This window comes from Elgaria multicarinata, chromosome 2, assembly GCF_023053635.1.
Source record: "Elgaria multicarinata webbii isolate HBS135686 ecotype San Diego chromosome 2, rElgMul1.1.pri, whole genome shotgun sequence".
Taxonomy (NCBI): Eukaryota; Metazoa; Chordata; class Lepidosauria; order Squamata; family Anguidae; genus Elgaria; species Elgaria multicarinata.
Window position 1 is genome coordinate 78,406,679 of NC_086172.1, and position 17,632 is coordinate 78,424,310.

General features: G+C 46.5%; 1 protein-coding gene across 1 annotated transcript in view; it reads right to left on the reverse strand.

The window, feature by feature from the left end:
- Positions 1-5,714: 5,714 nt before the first annotated feature.
- Positions 5,715-17,632, reverse strand: part of GRK2 (G protein-coupled receptor kinase 2) — a 42,234-nt gene continuing 30,316 nt past the window's right edge. Inside the window, exons 15-21 of the mRNA XM_063116856.1 lie at positions 16,909-17,009; positions 14,245-14,311; positions 13,994-14,089; positions 11,819-11,981; positions 11,454-11,590; positions 11,096-11,209; positions 5,715-8,031 (exon numbers count right to left, since the gene is read on the reverse strand). Coding sequence (XP_062972926.1) covers positions 7,861-8,031; positions 11,096-11,209; positions 11,454-11,590; positions 11,819-11,981; positions 13,994-14,089; positions 14,245-14,311; positions 16,909-17,009 — 849 coding nt within the window. The 3' untranslated portion in view covers positions 5,715-7,860. The remainder of the gene's footprint in view (positions 8,032-11,095; positions 11,210-11,453; positions 11,591-11,818; positions 11,982-13,993; positions 14,090-14,244; positions 14,312-16,908; positions 17,010-17,632) is intronic.

The following is a 17,632-nucleotide window of genomic DNA, read 5'->3' on the forward strand; positions in this document are numbered from 1 at the left end:
CAGGGCAAGAAGAATTTCTTAGAATTACATGGGGAGAGACTAACTGAAACCTGGAGTTTCATTTCATCCTTGGTTGAGCCCCCGAAGTTGTTTGCCTCGCCAGGGCTGAGCTGTGGAACATGGGTGAATCAATAAGAGTGCTCCTGAGCACGTGCAGAGTGCCTTTCCTCCTCCTCCTCCTCCTCCCCCACCACCACCCGATTAGCCATAGTCAGTAGTGTGAACTCTAGCCAGGCTTGAACCCTGCACTTCTCATTCTACAAATTTCACTCTGCTCCTGCAACTCTAAATATGGATCATCCCGCACTTTTTATTTAGAATGGTTATTTCCTGTTTGTGTCTTTCAAACTAAAATTATCAGGGACAGGAAGGCTCCTCTAACAGCATAATCCTATCCATCTTTTTTCAGAAGTTCAACTGTGTTCAAGGGGTCCTACTAACACTTCTCAATAGGCACAGCTAGTATTGTACTGGCAGTCTTCCTCAGCCTGGTGCTATGCTGGCTGGGGATTATGGAAGTTATAGTCCAACACCTCTGGATGGCACCAGGTTGGGAAAGGGTGTAATAATGGATCGCTTTCAGCTCATTGGTTTGCTATCAGATGGCTTTTGAGAAGGGCAGGTTTTCTCAACCCAGGCCTCTCCTGTTTCAGCCAGCTCGGGCCTTGTCAGGGAAGAGCAGTCCTGATGCAAACTTTGCCTGACTGACACATTGCTTGGTTGAAAGGACAGAGAAGTTGGCACCCAGTTAAACCTGAAGAGGAGTATCTTCCTCTAGTAAACAAGGGGCCTCCCATGACCAGGCCTACAAAAATGTAGCACAGGAAGTGAAGAGGAGGAGGCACCTTAAAACAGCAAGGAGGTGTTTATAAGGGGAAGCCAGCCTGCCAGCCCTTCTTTAGGATTGTGCTAGGTCAGCAAATTTCTCAGAGTTGAGAAATGTCTTCTCTGACAAATAAAGCCCCCATCTCCAATCATATACCCCCAAAGACCAGAACCGTAAGAAAGCTGGTCTTTCCCTCCATTTTTGGCAGTGGAGGGCTCCTGTGGTTTTTAATAGGCGCATGTAGGGCCGAATTTACCAGTGACAGCTTCTCTGTTAAACTGCTTCCTTCAGACTGTGCAAAGCTGCACATGCCCCCATTTCTGTCTCAATTTTCAGCTAGCAAAGGTCCTACTCAGAAAAAGAAGCAAAAATGTGACTGTCTTCAAGGTTTCTGAAGAGAAGTCTTCCAGCTTTAGAATTCAGGTCCAGCCTAGCTATGCCCAGTTTTTTCCAAGCTCATTGAGGCTGTGATGTACACCAACAAACAACAAAGAGTCTTGTGGCACCTTCAAGACTTAAACTGATTTATTGTGGCATAAGCTTTCATGGCCTAGAGCCCACTACATCTGATGCATGAAATGTTATCCTCAGTTGGCAGATTATATATACATACACGTAGTTGCAGAGGTAGGGAGATGTAAACAATGGGTCTAAATGGCAATAGAATTAAAGGGCTAGCAGAAAGTCTGCTATTTCTATGCAGTACCTAAATATGTAAGATAGGAACAGAGGGCTGCCCTTTTTTATGTAAGATTTGTGTCCATTCTGTTGCATAGAGACTGACTGGTTTGATCTATAGCAGGGGTGCACAACCTGTACCTGCTACCCCTGGACTTCAATCGTACACCCACCCACCCCAAGGGTGCTCTGACCTCCCTGCCACCACTAAATTCCTTTCCACAGTAGGCCTGATACAGGTCAGTCTTTCAAAGATTGAGCTGTATCAGGATCCCTGGGAGAGGGAGCACATCTCTACTCCCTCCTTCAAAGATCCTGACAGCTTTTCCCCAGCTGCTGCTAGCAGTGAGGAAAGAATTATCTGTATCAGATTACTGGTGTGTGTGTGTGTGCACGTGTGTATGTTTGTGCACATGTGTGTGTATGCAGCCCCTGACCCACCCACCCCAAAGTATCACACAAAGTTCTTAGGGCCAAAGGGTTTGCACCCCTGTTCTAAGGGGACAGCAGGGCTTTTTTTTTTGCAGGTGATGGCATAGATGTTGGAGCATGAACAGGTGAATGAGCCCTTGGTATACAAGGGATGTTATTAGGATCTGTACTAGTGTTGCTTGCATGGAATTGTGGACAGAGTTAGTATCTGTGTTCATTGTACGGCCTGGCCTATGGGTTTGTGTCCCTTAGGTAGTACGTTGGTTCTGCTGAGCAGACATTTTCAATTAGGAGGCTGTGTATAACTAAGTTAGTATCTACCAAGCCCCAGAACTGTTGTTGTTTAAATGGATACTGTTGTTTTATACTGTTGTTTTTATATTTTTGATGGTTTTAAATTTTGTATACATTTTAATGTTCACTGTTTTTAACTTTTGTAAACCACCCAGAGCGCTTCGGCTATGGGGCGGTATATAAATTTAATAAATAAATAATAAATATAAGACTGGGTTGCATTCCATTCTCCCAAGACTGAGGTAGTTTCTTTTTTCTCTCTTCCCCACTCCCGTTCTTGAAATGGCAAATTACGTTTTATTTTTATTTTAAATATATATATATATATATATATATATATATATATATATAGTAAGGGGATGATCCTTCAAAGGAAGGCAAAAGAATGAAGTATCAATGTTTTTTAATGTTATGTTTTTGCAAAAGAAAAAAAATCCTCGCAAAACTAGTTTTACCAATGCATATTCCAGCTTGAGTATGCATCCGATCTACTCATAAGTAATGTTTTGGGAGAAGGTCCATTCTTTCTCTGGACTGACAAACTGTCCTACTGTCAAGCAGCAGAGATCTTTATATCAGAATAGTGGAAATATTTTTACTTCACATATTTTTGGAATTGCCCTTTTTCATTGAACAGTGTGCCGTTTAATTGTTGTGCCTAGTCGGAAACTTCTACTGGTTCAAAACATGGCAGCCAGGTTGGTCACCAGTACACCTAGGGGTGACCATATTACACCCAATTTTAAAATCACTTCACTGGCTGCCAATTAGTTTCTGGGGGAAGTATAAAGTGTTGGTCCATTACGTTTAAAGCCCTGCATGGTTTAGGTCCAGGTTGCCTGCGGGATCACCTTCTCCCATACAATCCGCTCTGCACACACAGGTCCTCTGGGGAGAATTTCCTTCAGTCAGTGAAGATTAGGCTGACAACCATTACCGAGAGGACCTTCTTTTCTGCTGCTCCCAGACTGTGGAATGGCCTGCTGGGAGAGATTCGCCAACTTAACAGTCTTTCTGAGTTTAAAAAAGCTATAAAGACTGATCTCTTCCGGCAGGCCTACTGCTGAATTTTAAGATGTCTGGCTGTTATTTTAATAATGTAGTTTTATATGTTTTTAATCATTTTTATGTATTTTATAGTACTTTTGTATTTGATGTTGTTCCCCGTCTTGATCCAGACGGAGAGGCAGGTAAGAAATAAATATATTATTATTATTTTGATTTTGGCCGGCCTTGCCTCTTGCATACTTTTTCATTGTGTAGGATTGATTGTGGTATGCTTTTTTAATATGTGAATATACTGCTCGTTCTCTGTATGTATGGGTTGTGATTGATTTTTCAATTTCATATGTAGAAGACTTCATATCCCTTGCTGCTGCACCCCAACTTTGTTCCTTTACTGACACACATACTTGGTTCCGTGCAGATTTTCTCACTTTCATGGTCATGCATTGGGTATATGTTTGACTTCCTTTTTAAAACTTTTTTTCAGGTACTCAGCCTATTTCTCCAGTAAAAGTTGCAGTCCTATTCTTACTGACTGGGAGTAAGTCCCACTGAATTCAATCAAGCTTACTTCTGAATAGATATGTATAGCACTACACTGTAAATGTTTATTCATCCACCCTTTTAAAGCAAATATTTCCTCATTAACTCAAGTGGGGGTGGAAGCAGGGAGACACAACATTCAGCCGATTTGCACGGCCAACTGAGTGGGTGTGGCTTCATGATGATCTTGAACAGCCAACTAGCACTCTACACAGCCAACTTCTGCAGGAATCAAGAAGAACCAGTTGCTCCTAGACTCGATTCAGCCTGGATGTCTGTTCAAAATGGGGGTGAGCATGACTCACAGCAGGCTGTACTCACTTGTAGACAGTGTAATACGTACAGGTGTTGTTTCCTTTTTTATTCTCTTTCTATATTTTTAGAGGCAGTGATTATACTTCAGTGTAAGGTGGCTGAAGGAAGAGGTTGATCTCACAAGTAGGCATCAGATTCTTTTGGGCTGCTACAGTGCAACATCTGGAGTGCAACATCTCTGGAATCATGCATAGCAGCTAGCACTGAAGCACCATACACTCCAAACAATGTCCTTGTGCATCTTCAAAATGTTGCAAAGGATCCTTGAGTGCAACATTGAACTAATGCAATGGAATGTGATCCAGCTGTGTACCCCAAGATCCCTTGCAGTATCAGAGAAGGTTGTCGTACAATTCTGCTCACACACAGCAGCGACCAGCTATTCAGTACATGTCAGGAATGCACCCCAACACCCTTTGTAACATCAGAGAGAATGCTGGGTCGTAGCTCATCAACCACACAAGGGCAATGGAAGCTCATGTGTATGATCTGAGCAGTACACTCCAGGATCCGTTGCAACGCTGCAGAAGATGCTGGGGTGCAACTCTGCTCATGCACTGCTTCATTGATGGCTACTGAGTATAACCTGAGATTTGCATTTCCAGCTCACAAACAGCAGCTGCTTGGGTAGGCCCTGGTTAGAGATCCTCTACTTTCCCGCACTGTATTGTCATAGACATCTATTGTATATTGTTAGTGACATAATTCACAACGAGTGCTCCTTTTCTTCCCCCCCTCCCATTAGCCACTTTGTTTTAACATTAAGAAAAAACATTGGGAAAGATTTATTCATCCTTGCAAGAGGATGTGCATCTAGCCAGAGTTTATGAAGCAAACAGTAGCATATTCCCTCCACCCCAAATCTGTTATGTGCAGATACTGACATGAAAATCATGCAATACCTAACATGCTAGTGGCACGCTTCCATTGAACACCTCCCCCACCGTACCTTTTTTTTTTTAACCACCCTGTTTAAAGCACTTTGCATCTCTCACATTCCAGAGCTAATAGGCCATTGGGTCTTTCAACACAATACATACTGTGAATCCAATTCTATTTGGCATGCTGCAAAATATCTATTGCTAGAAGCAGGGCAATAAGGATTCCCCTTGAACAATTCCATCTCTGTTCTCCATGAGAGTTACAAAGTCTTCACTCATGATATCATTGGCCCAAGAAACAGGAACAATTGCATTATACGGCAGTAAGAAGTCTAATTGACTTTGGGAAAATTCCTTTCTTGATTAAAGCTACAGAAGACCAGAGATTATTATCCTAATCAATATTCCAAATTGTCCCCTATCTCCACCCATAACAGATGACTTTATATTTCCTGTTAAGCTTCCTTCCAGTCTGATAGTGAAAGACAGCCAGTAGGGTTGGACACAGAGAGCAGATGATAGCACTTCTCTGGACAACATCTGCTACAAGAAGATTAAAAAAAAACTTTCTCTGGACAGACACTCCAAGAACATGGAACTGACCGTTGTCTAACCCTCCCCAGACACAACCCTTACCTCGTGGGAGGAGGCATATGTATGTGAACACACATACAAGCTTCCTAGCACAGACTTCCCATTCTCGCTGTAGAAAGGAGACGACAAAATGAACACACATAGTTTTATGACAGAACACATTCTTTGCATGCATAAGGTCCAGGATTCAATAGTCTCCAGTCTAAATAATCTCAGGCCTGACTGGGCAAGGCCCTTAACTAAGTTCTTGGAGAGCCTGTCTGCCAGACAGAATAGACAATGCTGGGCTTCAAATGCCCGGACTCGATGTAAGCCACCTTCATATGTAAGCTTAAATCTACATCAGTGACTTGTTTTATGCGCGCTGCTAATGAAGGCCACAGAAGAGCCTATCCATTCTACAGTTGTGGGTTTTGGATTTTTTTTATTATAAAAACAGTCTTTATCCCACTCATTAAAATCACATTCAAAAATCGGCAAAAAATCCATAATAATAACCCAGAGAGACAAACCAGAGATCAATATTTACAAACACTGCAGGGAAAGGGGCTTCGTTCCACCTCTCCCCTTCCAGGGCCGTAAACCTTGGAAGGAATGTGGGCGTTTAGGTGGCAGAACAGGCAAAACTCATCACAGGGGGGTGGGGGTGAGGGCATGCAGCAGAGGCAATCGCATGCGCTTGGGGCATGAGACCATGGGGACGAGAGCTGAGCCCCAACCAAAACCCATCCACCCCAGCCCCTCTGCTAACCGCAAGTGGAAGGGGGAAGAGGGACACAGGGTGAATTCAACCTGAGATTTCTCGCCATCCTGTGGGAGAAATCATAACACTGCTAGGGGAGGGGGCAACGCTGTTCATACAAGGCATACTGGAAAGGAGAGGAAGAGTGGGCCCAGTTTTTCAAACTCAGCCTGGCCCCTTGGCACAGAGATATTTACAAAATCCTTCAAACACATGGGAGTTGGCACAGGGCCTCATCCAGGCTGAGCTTCCAGCTCCTGCGCCCCCCACTCCAGCCCCCACTCGAAGAGGCCCTGGGCAGAGGGCTCAGAATCTCTTTTGGCATGAAGCCTCCTGCCCCTCTCTCTTTCCACAGCAAAGCAGGATGGGGTTTGGCAGTGGAGAGGGCAGAGCAGAGGCAGTTCTCCCCCTACCCCAAGGAGACACGTCAGAGGCAATAATACAGTTTGGGGCAAGTCAAATGCAAGGAACTTGCCCCAGATCCGGCCGAGGAGTTACAGGGAGTATGACTTTACACTCTCTCCACTGGGCCAAGTGGGACGGGCACAAAAATCATCTTGAAATTTGGCACAGTTGATTGAGAACGCCTGCTCAAGCCTAGGGTAGCAGAAGAGCACAGGCAGAGGATCGCGATTCCTAAGGCTGCTGCAGGAGCAGTGAGCGCCCCGGGTCAGGATTTTCAGATGTGGAATGGCAGCTCGAGGGACAAGAAGAGGGCGTAGGTAAAGGGTTAAGGACCTGAACTCAGGAAAGGGAAGAGAACAGGAGTAAGCCTTCATTTTCACTGGAAATAGCTGTTAGTGGGTAATAGTTTCAAGGCAATTCCTTATCACCCCTTAGAGTGGAAACCCAGCCAATCCTGAAAGGGATGCTTATGGCACAACGGCTGCCTAACCAATACATTTTGAGCAAAAGGTAGAGGCAGTGAAAAATGCACTCTCCCTGCCAGAACCAGAGTACTCTTTTGGCAGGATCTGCTGCAGAACCCTCATCGGAGCCTGGCGCTGGAAGGTCAAAGGGCTGGAATTCAGATTGTCACGCAGATTTCTCTTCATCCCTGCTAATGGGGACTAACGGGACTAACTCAAAGGATATGCCTTCCACGCACCCCATGGGGAGCAAGGCCTAAGTGCTCAGGCTCCATGATGCTCCTCATGGGTGCACTAGCACATGTTTGGCACCACAGGGAGGAAGAAGGAAGGGCTCAAGATGCATGGCACACCTGAGGACATCTTCCATTGGTCCTATAGAGAGGCAGGGCCTTAATCCCAGCCTTGCTTTAGTGGGGGACGGGCAGACTCTTATCCGCCTTACCAACCAGGCTCCTTTCCCTTAAATGGTTATCAATCCCCTTGTGCTGGGGGGTGGGGCAGGGTGGGGAATGGGGAAGCCTGTCCCACACCTTCTGGATGCCCCACCCCCTCACTACAATACCCCAGGGGGCTGGGGTGGACGTCACAACGATCAGTAAAGAGAGACAGGAGAGAGGGTGGGGGCGGTGGACAAACCCAGCCGAATAAATTAAGGATGGGAGAGGAACGTGAGGAGGGTCAGAGGCCGTTGGTGCTGCTGCTGCTGCGCTGGATCAGGGGGACCTTGCTGAGCTCCACCACCGGAGAGCGTGGCTTATGTTTCATTTTGGGCACCCTTTGCAGCAGCTGCTGAGCTTCCTGGTAGGCATCACGCAGCTCCTTCTTCCATTGCACCAATTCCGGGTCGCTCTGTGCACAAAAGCAGAAGGATTAGCGGGGTGGGTGTCGCAGGACACAGCAAAGACGTGTGTCAAGGCGGCATCAGCATCAGCAATGACATTGCTGGGTGCAGAAGAAGGCGCCCAAGATTCACCAGCCTATCGCTGACATTGCAGCCATGCAAGTGGTGGGAGACTTTGCCCCCTTCCTGTGACATTCTGCTCCAGACCATTGGATACAAAGGGCTTTGCGGCACCTTAAAGGCTGCCACACTTTTTTAACGGCTTTAAGACGCTTTCGTGGACTAGACTCCACTTCACCTGACTTACGCCATAATAAATGTGTTAGCCTTTAAGGTGCCATAAGACTCTTCTGTTGCAGTAAAAATAGCGAACACAGCTACCCCCTCTGGAAGTTGTATAGGAGCTGTTAGCGCTTGCAGGCATTATTTCCTAATAGCACCTCTGTCTGTCCCAGCCTGTTAGCACCAAAAACCTTCTCCCTGTCTAGAAGGGGTAGGAAGCTGGAAGCACAGGGTCTCCATCAACTTCCCATGTGGTTCCCAGCACAACCCCAACCCTAAAGAGCCTCCTGTCGTTCACCTCAGATGCTTTCTCCTACCTGAACTGAGACACAGGCAAAAGGCTGTTTAATCCCCACCCATGCTACCTGTGTTACTGGCAGATGAGGCTCTACCAGTGTTCTTCTCCGCTTGTGCACCTCAGCAGTTCCCTCTCGTTTCCTTGGGCACTGCGGTCAGAGCTAAAGTGCATTAATGAGGGGAGAACTCGGACAAAGCTTCTCTATTATTATTTGCACTGGAATAGGGCTAAAGAGACCTCTGCCTACACTTGAGGTCCTGCGAGAGTGAGGCAGGGATTGGTGGCCCTTCAGAAATATGCCCCCTGTTAAAAATTAGGTTACCCACGGCGGGTTCAAATTTTAGTGGATTATAAAGAGAGTAGTGTGTGAATGGTGTGTGTGTTTTGGTGGTCTCACAGGGCCTGTTCAGACAATATGCTAAGCCATGGTTAGGCTGCTAAACCTTTTGCAGCAAATGGTTCGTGAGCATGTTTAATCTGTGATTATGTAGCCACCATGGTTAGAAATGGTTCACACGACACACTACGCCATAATGTTTAGCTCCAAATGCTTAACCACTGTGGTTTAGTGTGTCGTCTGAACGGGATCAAAGATTTCTGTTCCAGCCCCTCCATGTGCTACTGTGGACTATATGCTAACTGCCCTACTTTGCCATGTGCAGAGATTCAGCCTTTCCTGCTCTTAGTTACTACTCTCTACCACGTTTGTACATGCCCTCCAGATGTGTTGGACTACAACTCCCAGCATCCCACAGCCAACTGGGATTTGTAGTCCAATACATCTGGGAGGATATCAGGTTGGGGAAGGCTGCTGCACTGTATGGAACCCTAAAATCTGCAACCATTTTGTTTAAATGTTTGGAGCATTATTTAGCAAGTTAAACACCCACTGGAATCCAGCCATATACTTAAGACACCCACAGAAATCAGTGAGGTGTACAGAAGTGTCTAGCTTTGACCATGTTGTTCCCTTGGTTTGCGTGGAACAAGCGTAGCAAGTGTCTACCCAAAGCTTGGAAGCCAGAGAGAATTTAAATGGGTCTTCCAGTGATCAGGAGGGGAAAAAACCCTCTTCCACCCACACAAATTCCTGGTCTCCCAGTATGTTATTACAAGCTGCCTCTCCTCTTCTAGACCTACAAGCTGTAATAATAGAATCATGAAAATTTAGCTAAATTCTACATGTCTGCTTAATATGCACAGATTATTCTGGCTGTAGTTTGCAGAGCATTCACAAACTACTTTAAAATCCACTAAAACATGAACTGCCCTTGTTAACTGAAATAGGAAGAACAGGAAACACCAGTGTTTTGAACTTCCTGTTCCGTTTTTTCTCCACCTTACATAAAACAGAAATGTTTGCATCTCCCCCTTTGACTCCTCCATGCTGTCGCCACATCAGGAGCCTCCGCATCTCCTTGGGTGGGTATTGTGGAAGTTCTATTTCAGACCTAGTCGAGACGCACAGAAAGAAGAAGTGTGCCTCCGATGCTTCTTGCATCTGTGTCACATCCAAAGGTGCTTGGTTTCCAACCACCAACCGCAAAGAAAAGGCCATCCACCCTTTCCCAGACCTCATCTCATCTGACCGTAACGATCTAATGAACCAAGACCATAACTTTGGAAAGGTGCCTGTTGAGCCAATACCTCTAGGTGCCTTAAGTAAGCTATGAAGTATAGGGGTGTAGACAAAACCTCTGCAGTCTCATTATTACTGGGGTGGGATCCTTCTTTGCTCTAGATATAGTGTAGCACAATGGCTAAGAAACTGAGCTGTGGAAATCAGGAAGCTTCTGGTTTTAATCTTGCCTCCATCATGAACTCACTAGGTGGCCTTAACCAAGCCCTCTCACACTCTCCCCCACCTCCATGTGCATTACGGGGACAACAGCAGTGATGGATCTTACAGAGCACTTTTAAGAATTACTGAGATAATGGATCAGTTCACACAATCAAACGGCTCACTGTGGTTTCTTTAAGCCACATTGGGCTGCAGTGTGTGCAGGCAGCCATTTTGAATATGCAAGCCACGACTGCAGCTTGTCGTTTTGTCCGAACCAGATGCCCCTGGGAAGCCTATAGGCAGGAGATGAACGCAACAGTACTCTTCTGCTGAGGATGGATTGGGCGAGGCTTAAACAACTCTCGCATAACCCATAGCATGGAATGATGACAAGCTGCGGCCGTCGCTTGAATATTCAAAAGCTGCTTGGCGGACACCGCGATCTACCGTGACTTATTTAAGCTATAGTGATTGTGCGAACCAGGTCAATGTATGGGAAACACTTTGAACTATCAGTGCCAATTATTAAAAACAAACCCCATCCATTAAATCGTGTCATGGTAAATTGGGGTGGGTGGGGTGCAACTCCATACTACCCACTCAGAATAATGCTTGAGGGGTCCAAATAGACTCTACAGCTGCAGGCACCAAGGTTTTGGCAATTACTTCAGGCTTTGTTGTAGGAGAGGCAACATGAGAAAAGACTCACATCACACTGCAGGACAAACTGCTTGCCTCCCCTGATCTTCAGCAGGATGCACTTTCGATCCTTTATCTGCGTCTCCTCCACTGACTGGATCTCTTCCATAGTGAGCAGGGACTGCTGTTGTGGGGCACAAACAAGCTTTGGTCAAAGAAGGAGCCACATCCAATCACCAGTTTAAACAGGCATTCTGCATCCCTAGCCCAAATCCAGATAATCCCTCCCCCTCCAAGCACTGCAATTAAACACCACCACCCCTACACACACACAAAGTAAACTCTTGTGCACATACATGACAAGTCCTTGACCACCCTAAACTTGAAATTTTCCTTGCTCCAGCAGTGTGAGAAGAGCACTCTCTTACCGGGGATTCTCCCTCTCCGCGCCACTCCAACCGATTTGGGAAGAGATAGAAGTATCGCCTCTGCCACTGAGTGAGGAAAGGGTTCCCCAGTTTTGACATGTAGCCATGCATGATGCAGTCCTTGCCCAGGGCATAATCTGGACAGGAGAGAAAAGGAGTGGAGTGTCAAGAGTGGCGTGGGAACCATACCGAGCACGGCAGGGGACAGTACCCAACTCCTCCAGCCACGGCTTCTCCCCCAGAAAGGATGCAGAAGAGCAAATGCCCGGCAAGTGATCCGGGTTTTAATAGGCAAAGCTAGTTGTCAGAGGTGCTCCCAGCACAGTTGTCCTGAAAAAGGGGGACCAATGACCAGTGGGGCTCACCTTCCTCATGACCCAACAGCTTGTTCTTGGCCTTTTTGCGGGCCTCCAGCTTGTCAGTCTCAGCATTGACGGTGTCAAAAACGGTCTCTGTCACCTCCTGCTGCCAGCGCTCTGAGATGGTGAGTGGAAAATTGCGATAGAGCTCCTGGTCGCTATCCAATAGCTGGGATGAGAAGTGGGTTATGTTTACTATGTTTCCAGGAGCCAAGGCAGTTATGGAGAACAACCATGGGAGAGTACTATTGCGCTCATATCCTGCCTGTAGGCTACCTAGTGGCATCTGGTTGGCTACTGTGGGCTTGAGAGGCCTCTGGTCTGATCCAGCAGGGCGCTGCTTATGTTCCATGATGGAGCCTTGGGGTAAGTGTTGCCACATTCCATCCCGGTCCCACCCCAGTAAACTACTCAGCACAGTTCTTTGCCCCAACTCTGCCACTTCTATCTTCTGTAGTACTTTGCTTTCCCAGCCTATGCAACTACTTCCAGACACTCCAGACCCCATCCTTCCTGGTTCCCCCAGTAGCTTCCTCGGTTTCCTCGGTTTCCCCTATCAACTCAGACATAACACCTCTCCTTTCCTGTCTAGGAGTGCATTCCTCCAGACTCTCCATAACTGCTTATAAACCAGTCTCCCCAATCAGATGCTCTACAGATGTTTTAGACTTCAACTCCCATCAGCGCCAGTCAGCATGGACAATAAGAATGCTCGATGCTGTAGTCCAGAACATCTGGAGGGCACCAAGTTGTGGGAAGGCTGCTGTAAATCCTATACAGAAAATACAGCTAAACCCAATGCCACCTTTTTTAGAAGCAGGTTTGCTCTGACCCAAAGATATCTGGCTGGCCACAATCCATGTGCTGGGCTAGATGGACATTTGGTCTCGGCCAGCTTGGCAGTTCTTAACATCCGCTAGCACACATCTCACTGCAAGCCAGCAGGTTCCAAAAATGTCCTACCACAGCACCCTGACATGCACCACCTTTACTCTACAATAGTGATCATGTCAGCCAGCCTTCCCCTTAAGAAAAGCCATGATGAGTCCGAACAAAGGTCCATCCACGTCAGCAATTTGTTCACACAATGGCCAACCAGCTGCCTATAGGCGACCCACAACTTGGTACCCTCCAGACATTTTGGACTACAATTCCCAGAATTCCTGACCATTGGCTATGTTGGCTGGTGCTGATGGGAGCTGAAGTCCAAAAATCTGGAGAGGGCACCAGGTTTGGGAAGGCAGGTCCAAGCCTTGTGGTTAGTGCATGTAGAATGTCACAGAAGGAAAAAACATCAAGAGGGTTCAGAAACTATATAATGAATGTCTTCCACAAATAAAGGGCAGTTTGGCTGAGGCCGACAAACACCCTTGTTCAACGTTCACTTAACTTCATGATCAAATAATTCATGATCAAAGATGAGGTGCGGGTCGCTAGCTTAGGTAGCTCTACGAAGGCTTAAACTCATGGCAATGAGCTATGATCAACGGAAGCGCCATATTTGGGGGCAGTAGCACAGGGCCCTAACTGCCGGAGGCAAACAAGAGGGCGTGGCTGACTCCATCACATCCCGCTCGGGAGTTTCCCTGTGGTCTCTGGCCGGAGCTAGCGCTGGAGGCAGATGGATTTTAATCTGATCCAGCAAATCAGTCCTGGGGCCAGTCCTTAGTCTGCGGTGAGAGTGATAAACCTCGAGCCCATGGGCCAAATTCCCATTGCCTCATCTTTCCCTCCTAAGCCACGGGTTGTTTGGTGGCTTCCCAGTCCCCCTCCCTCCATTCTAAAAGCTTGAAATGCCTCCCTAGGGCTTAGTTACTGTCAGTGAGGGCTTTACGCTAGAATAGGTGGCCATTTTGTGCCCTGCCCCCTTTTGCCTTCAGGCCCTCCCAGAGCTTCTCTGAAACGGAATCCAGCCCTCCCTGTGCGGCAGTATCGCTATCCCCCTGTGGCAAAGCGGAGTACTGCAGCCTACAAGGCAGTTCCACCATTAAGCATGGTTGCCTACGCTCATGAGTATTTCGTAACTCAGCCTGCTCTGAGTTCTTGTTTTTGGAAGAGAAGTGGGATACACCTTTTGAAGTAGAGGTGTGCTCAGGCTAGCGAGCAGAAGAGGAAGCTGCCGCTGACGAGCAGAGACTGCTGTGACCCTGGGAGAGAAGGTTGGGGGCTTCCCCTAGGTACCTTAATTCCTTTGGTGTCCTCTTCATCAAAGGAACCGATGTCAAAAGCATCGGCTGCATTCACCTCTCCACGTGGTGGGATCAAGGGGGGAGGATACTGTGAAGATACGATGGGGAAAATCAGCCAAGGGGCAGAAAGGAGTCACTCTCCTCTTCTGGTTTCTTCCTTCATCAGGATGGCTTAGCAGACTCTCTATTCCCCCCTGCCCCAATGCCCCCCCCCCCCGCCCCAACCTGGGCTGCTCTACTCACCTTCTGGAGGAAAACCATCTGCCAATCTAGACCCTGGAAGAAGGGACTCTCCTTCACCTCAAGCGCCCTGTGGGAAAGATGGCAGCAGATCAGATTGAGCCCTCTTTGACTACAGAACTGCTAATGGGCAGGTAAAAAGCTTGGAGAAAGCAAACACAAACAGAATGCTGCCTTTGTGTCCATCTCACGTCTGAGTCATTTCTTTTGAAGAAAAACCTTGCTCCGTTTAAAATATACTAACTGCCTAACCGCTTCTGCACCTGCTGGCTTTTACTTCCTACATTAACTTGGTCTGGTGTGTGTGCCCTCTCTGTCACAAAAAAGTAGCTGCTCTGTTTTGTTGCAGGAAAGAATGCTGTGATGCTGCAGGTGTACAGAATCTGGTTCTTGGTGGAGAATCCAGCTCCCTGAGAAATTCAGTTCTTGTTATTTATTATTTAAAGGCAAGTTTCTAGCCTTCATGGTTTTGAAGAGATGCTTGAAAGTAACAGCAGCAAGGTTAATGATATCTAGGAACTGGAAGGTTCAAGGGGATTATCATTTAGAAGACTGGTATAAAGAAACATGGGATATTACAAATTAACATGTAATATAAAAGTTAGACGAGGGATGATAAAAACGAATGATTTTGAGGGAATATGGAAACAGTTCCTAGAATTTGTTTTATCTAAGGGGAGTGGGAAACCACCTCCAGAAGAAACTATGAGATTCTGGAAACAGGAATAAGATCCCGAGGTGGGGGGTGCACTTTTATGTTAAGTATGATTATGTTAATAGATTAAGCTAGAATATATGATATTAAGGTTATTCAACTTTTTTTTTAAAAAAAGAGATGCTTGAAAGATTTATTATTGTTGTTGTTATTGTTGTTATTATTATTATTTGTATTCCACCTTTTGCTCAATACTGGGCCTCACAGAATCATAGAACAGCAGAGTTGGAAGGGGCCTATAAGGCCATCGAGTCCAACCCCCTGCTCAATGCAGGAATCCACCCTAAAGCATCCCTGACAGATGGTTGTCCAGCTGTTTATGTAGGCAATGCCTGTTGAAATCTCAGAAAGTAAAAAGCTGGCAGAATGGGATTTCCAGTGGCCGAGTGTAAATTAGGCAAAAAACCAGTTTAAAAAATGGCAGGATACATTGTGCATAAGAGAAATTGTGCAAACTTGTTGAGTTTGCATAATGTACACAACGAAGAGAAACCAGCTTTTGCTGCTGCAGATTTGGACTGCTTCACTGCAGACTACACACATTGCTGCTTTGGGGATAATTGACTCATCACAGCAGGAACTTTGCATACTAAAGTGCCGACTTCATCAGATGCCTGACATGAACAAAGTAGGTTTGCTTCCTACGTGAAACACATCAGGTGATGGATTATATAGGTTCTTCCCAAGAGTGTGTAAAATATCCCCTTTTGGGGCTAGATTATTTAATTTTCTACCTTTCTTCTCTATAATTTTATGAGGGTGAATCAACACCCAGGTATGATACAGATGCCTAGAGGCAGGCTTCCTGTCATCATCCTCCCTAAAAGAAAAAGGATACTGTATATGATGAGGGTGTTTCAAAAAGTAATAGCAATTTATATCTTTGAAAATAATTACTTGTTATTACTAAGCTGCTCTGACAGCCCGGTTTTGATTTTTCTAAAGTTGGGAATTTCTGAACCAAGCCGTAGAAAGTGGAGGATAAAGACAATGGGGAGCTGTAAGAGAAGAACTGCTGGGTGGGCGAAGGTACAGGGAGGCGTGTGGTGCATAAGTAGCATCTGTACTGACCACTGGAGAACCATATGCAGCCCTCTCCTCTGGCTTCTAAGACTGCATATTGTTTTAGAGATCTCTTCGGCAACTATGAAAAGGTCAGAAACTGGCTTATTTTTAAACAAAGAAAATCTTTGGATTCCAGATCCTATTTTAGGTTCTAGGCTAAGTAGAGTATACATGGAAAGCCCAAAGCCTTGCCTACAAGGGAAATGATGTTTCTAGAGCACACATATACTGTACATTCCTTCACTCCCTCAGAACACCCCTGCTTCAAGGTCATCTAATCTGGTTTATCAGATCGTGGCTTGAACTGGAACGTGAGGAATGGCGCAAGCAGGGAGCCTGGGAAAGCCAAGCCAGCAGCAGAACACCAGAGGATGGGTGTATGTTTTTTCCTCCCTGTAAAACCTGTTCTGTAAAATGGTGGCATTTTTCTTGGTCCCATTACATATCTAGGGCAATACATATGGAAGACATTGAGTAAAGACATATTTTAAAACTGCCCTGGTTGTGGCACCTGAAAGTAGTACGTCCTTCATTATTATTATGATGCACTGGTTTTAAACGTTTGAATTAGTTGTATGTATTTTGTGATGTTTTTATTTGTGTTGTACCCCGCCTCAATCCAGAGGGTGAGGCGGGTAACAAATAAATTATTATTTATTATTGTTGTTGTTGTTATTATTATTATTTCTTTCCCTTTTTTCTAACATTCTAAATGAGGAGTGGATGAAATGACCTCTCAGCTAAGTTCCGAACTCAGGTCTGTTCTGTTGAGAGTGTCCAACTATCCCTTGCAGCCGAAGGTGAAGAACCTGAGCAGCCGACAGACCACTCAGGACAGCCCCTGCCTGCTCCGCCCAGGTCCTTCCGCTCCCCCATGAGAGGCTCACCCGCGGCCCATGCAACCTAGGCGACGGTTGACATCTCTCTGCAACAGCCCGTCCAGCAGAGAGCGCAGCTCAGGTGAGAAGGACTCCGGCAGCTCCACAGCCTGCGGGAATGAAATGAAGAGGGCGGGGTTAGATCATGGGAAATGGCAGATGGGAAAGCGAGAACAAAGGGTCGTAGGAAACCAGACGGAGATGGCTGGGGTTCCCCATGGAGGAGTCCTGGGGCATTTGTGCCCCCTGAGTCCAGCTGTTCTTCCTCACAAGCAAAACCTGTGCAGAACGCCTGGGGTGATCGAGTTATTCATGCTGCCAGAAGGGTCAGGGCTCCCTATTTCAGCAGCCTAATCATATCCCTCAGAAGAGGCAGCAGGCTGCTTTTCTCCAGCAGGAAGGTAGTCACAGTCTACATAGGAGGAGCAGAAGAGAGGCAATGGACTATCGGTGACCCTCGGCCAAATTTTATTATCCGGCTGTCCTGGCGCCACAGGGCCCACTCTTGTCCTCCAGAACTCCCCCCTGGGAATTGCTTCCTCTTCTGCCTTGTGTGTTTGTGTGCAAGAGAGAGAGAGAAGGGGGGAGTACAGAAAGGATGGGCAGCAGAGAGAGAAGAAGAACTATGTAATCCTGCACCTTCTGCCCACTTATGACTCCACCTGTCACCATCAACGCCCCCAGCGGCCCTTTCCTGTGTGTCAACAGCTCTTCCCAAGAAAAGGGTTCCCCA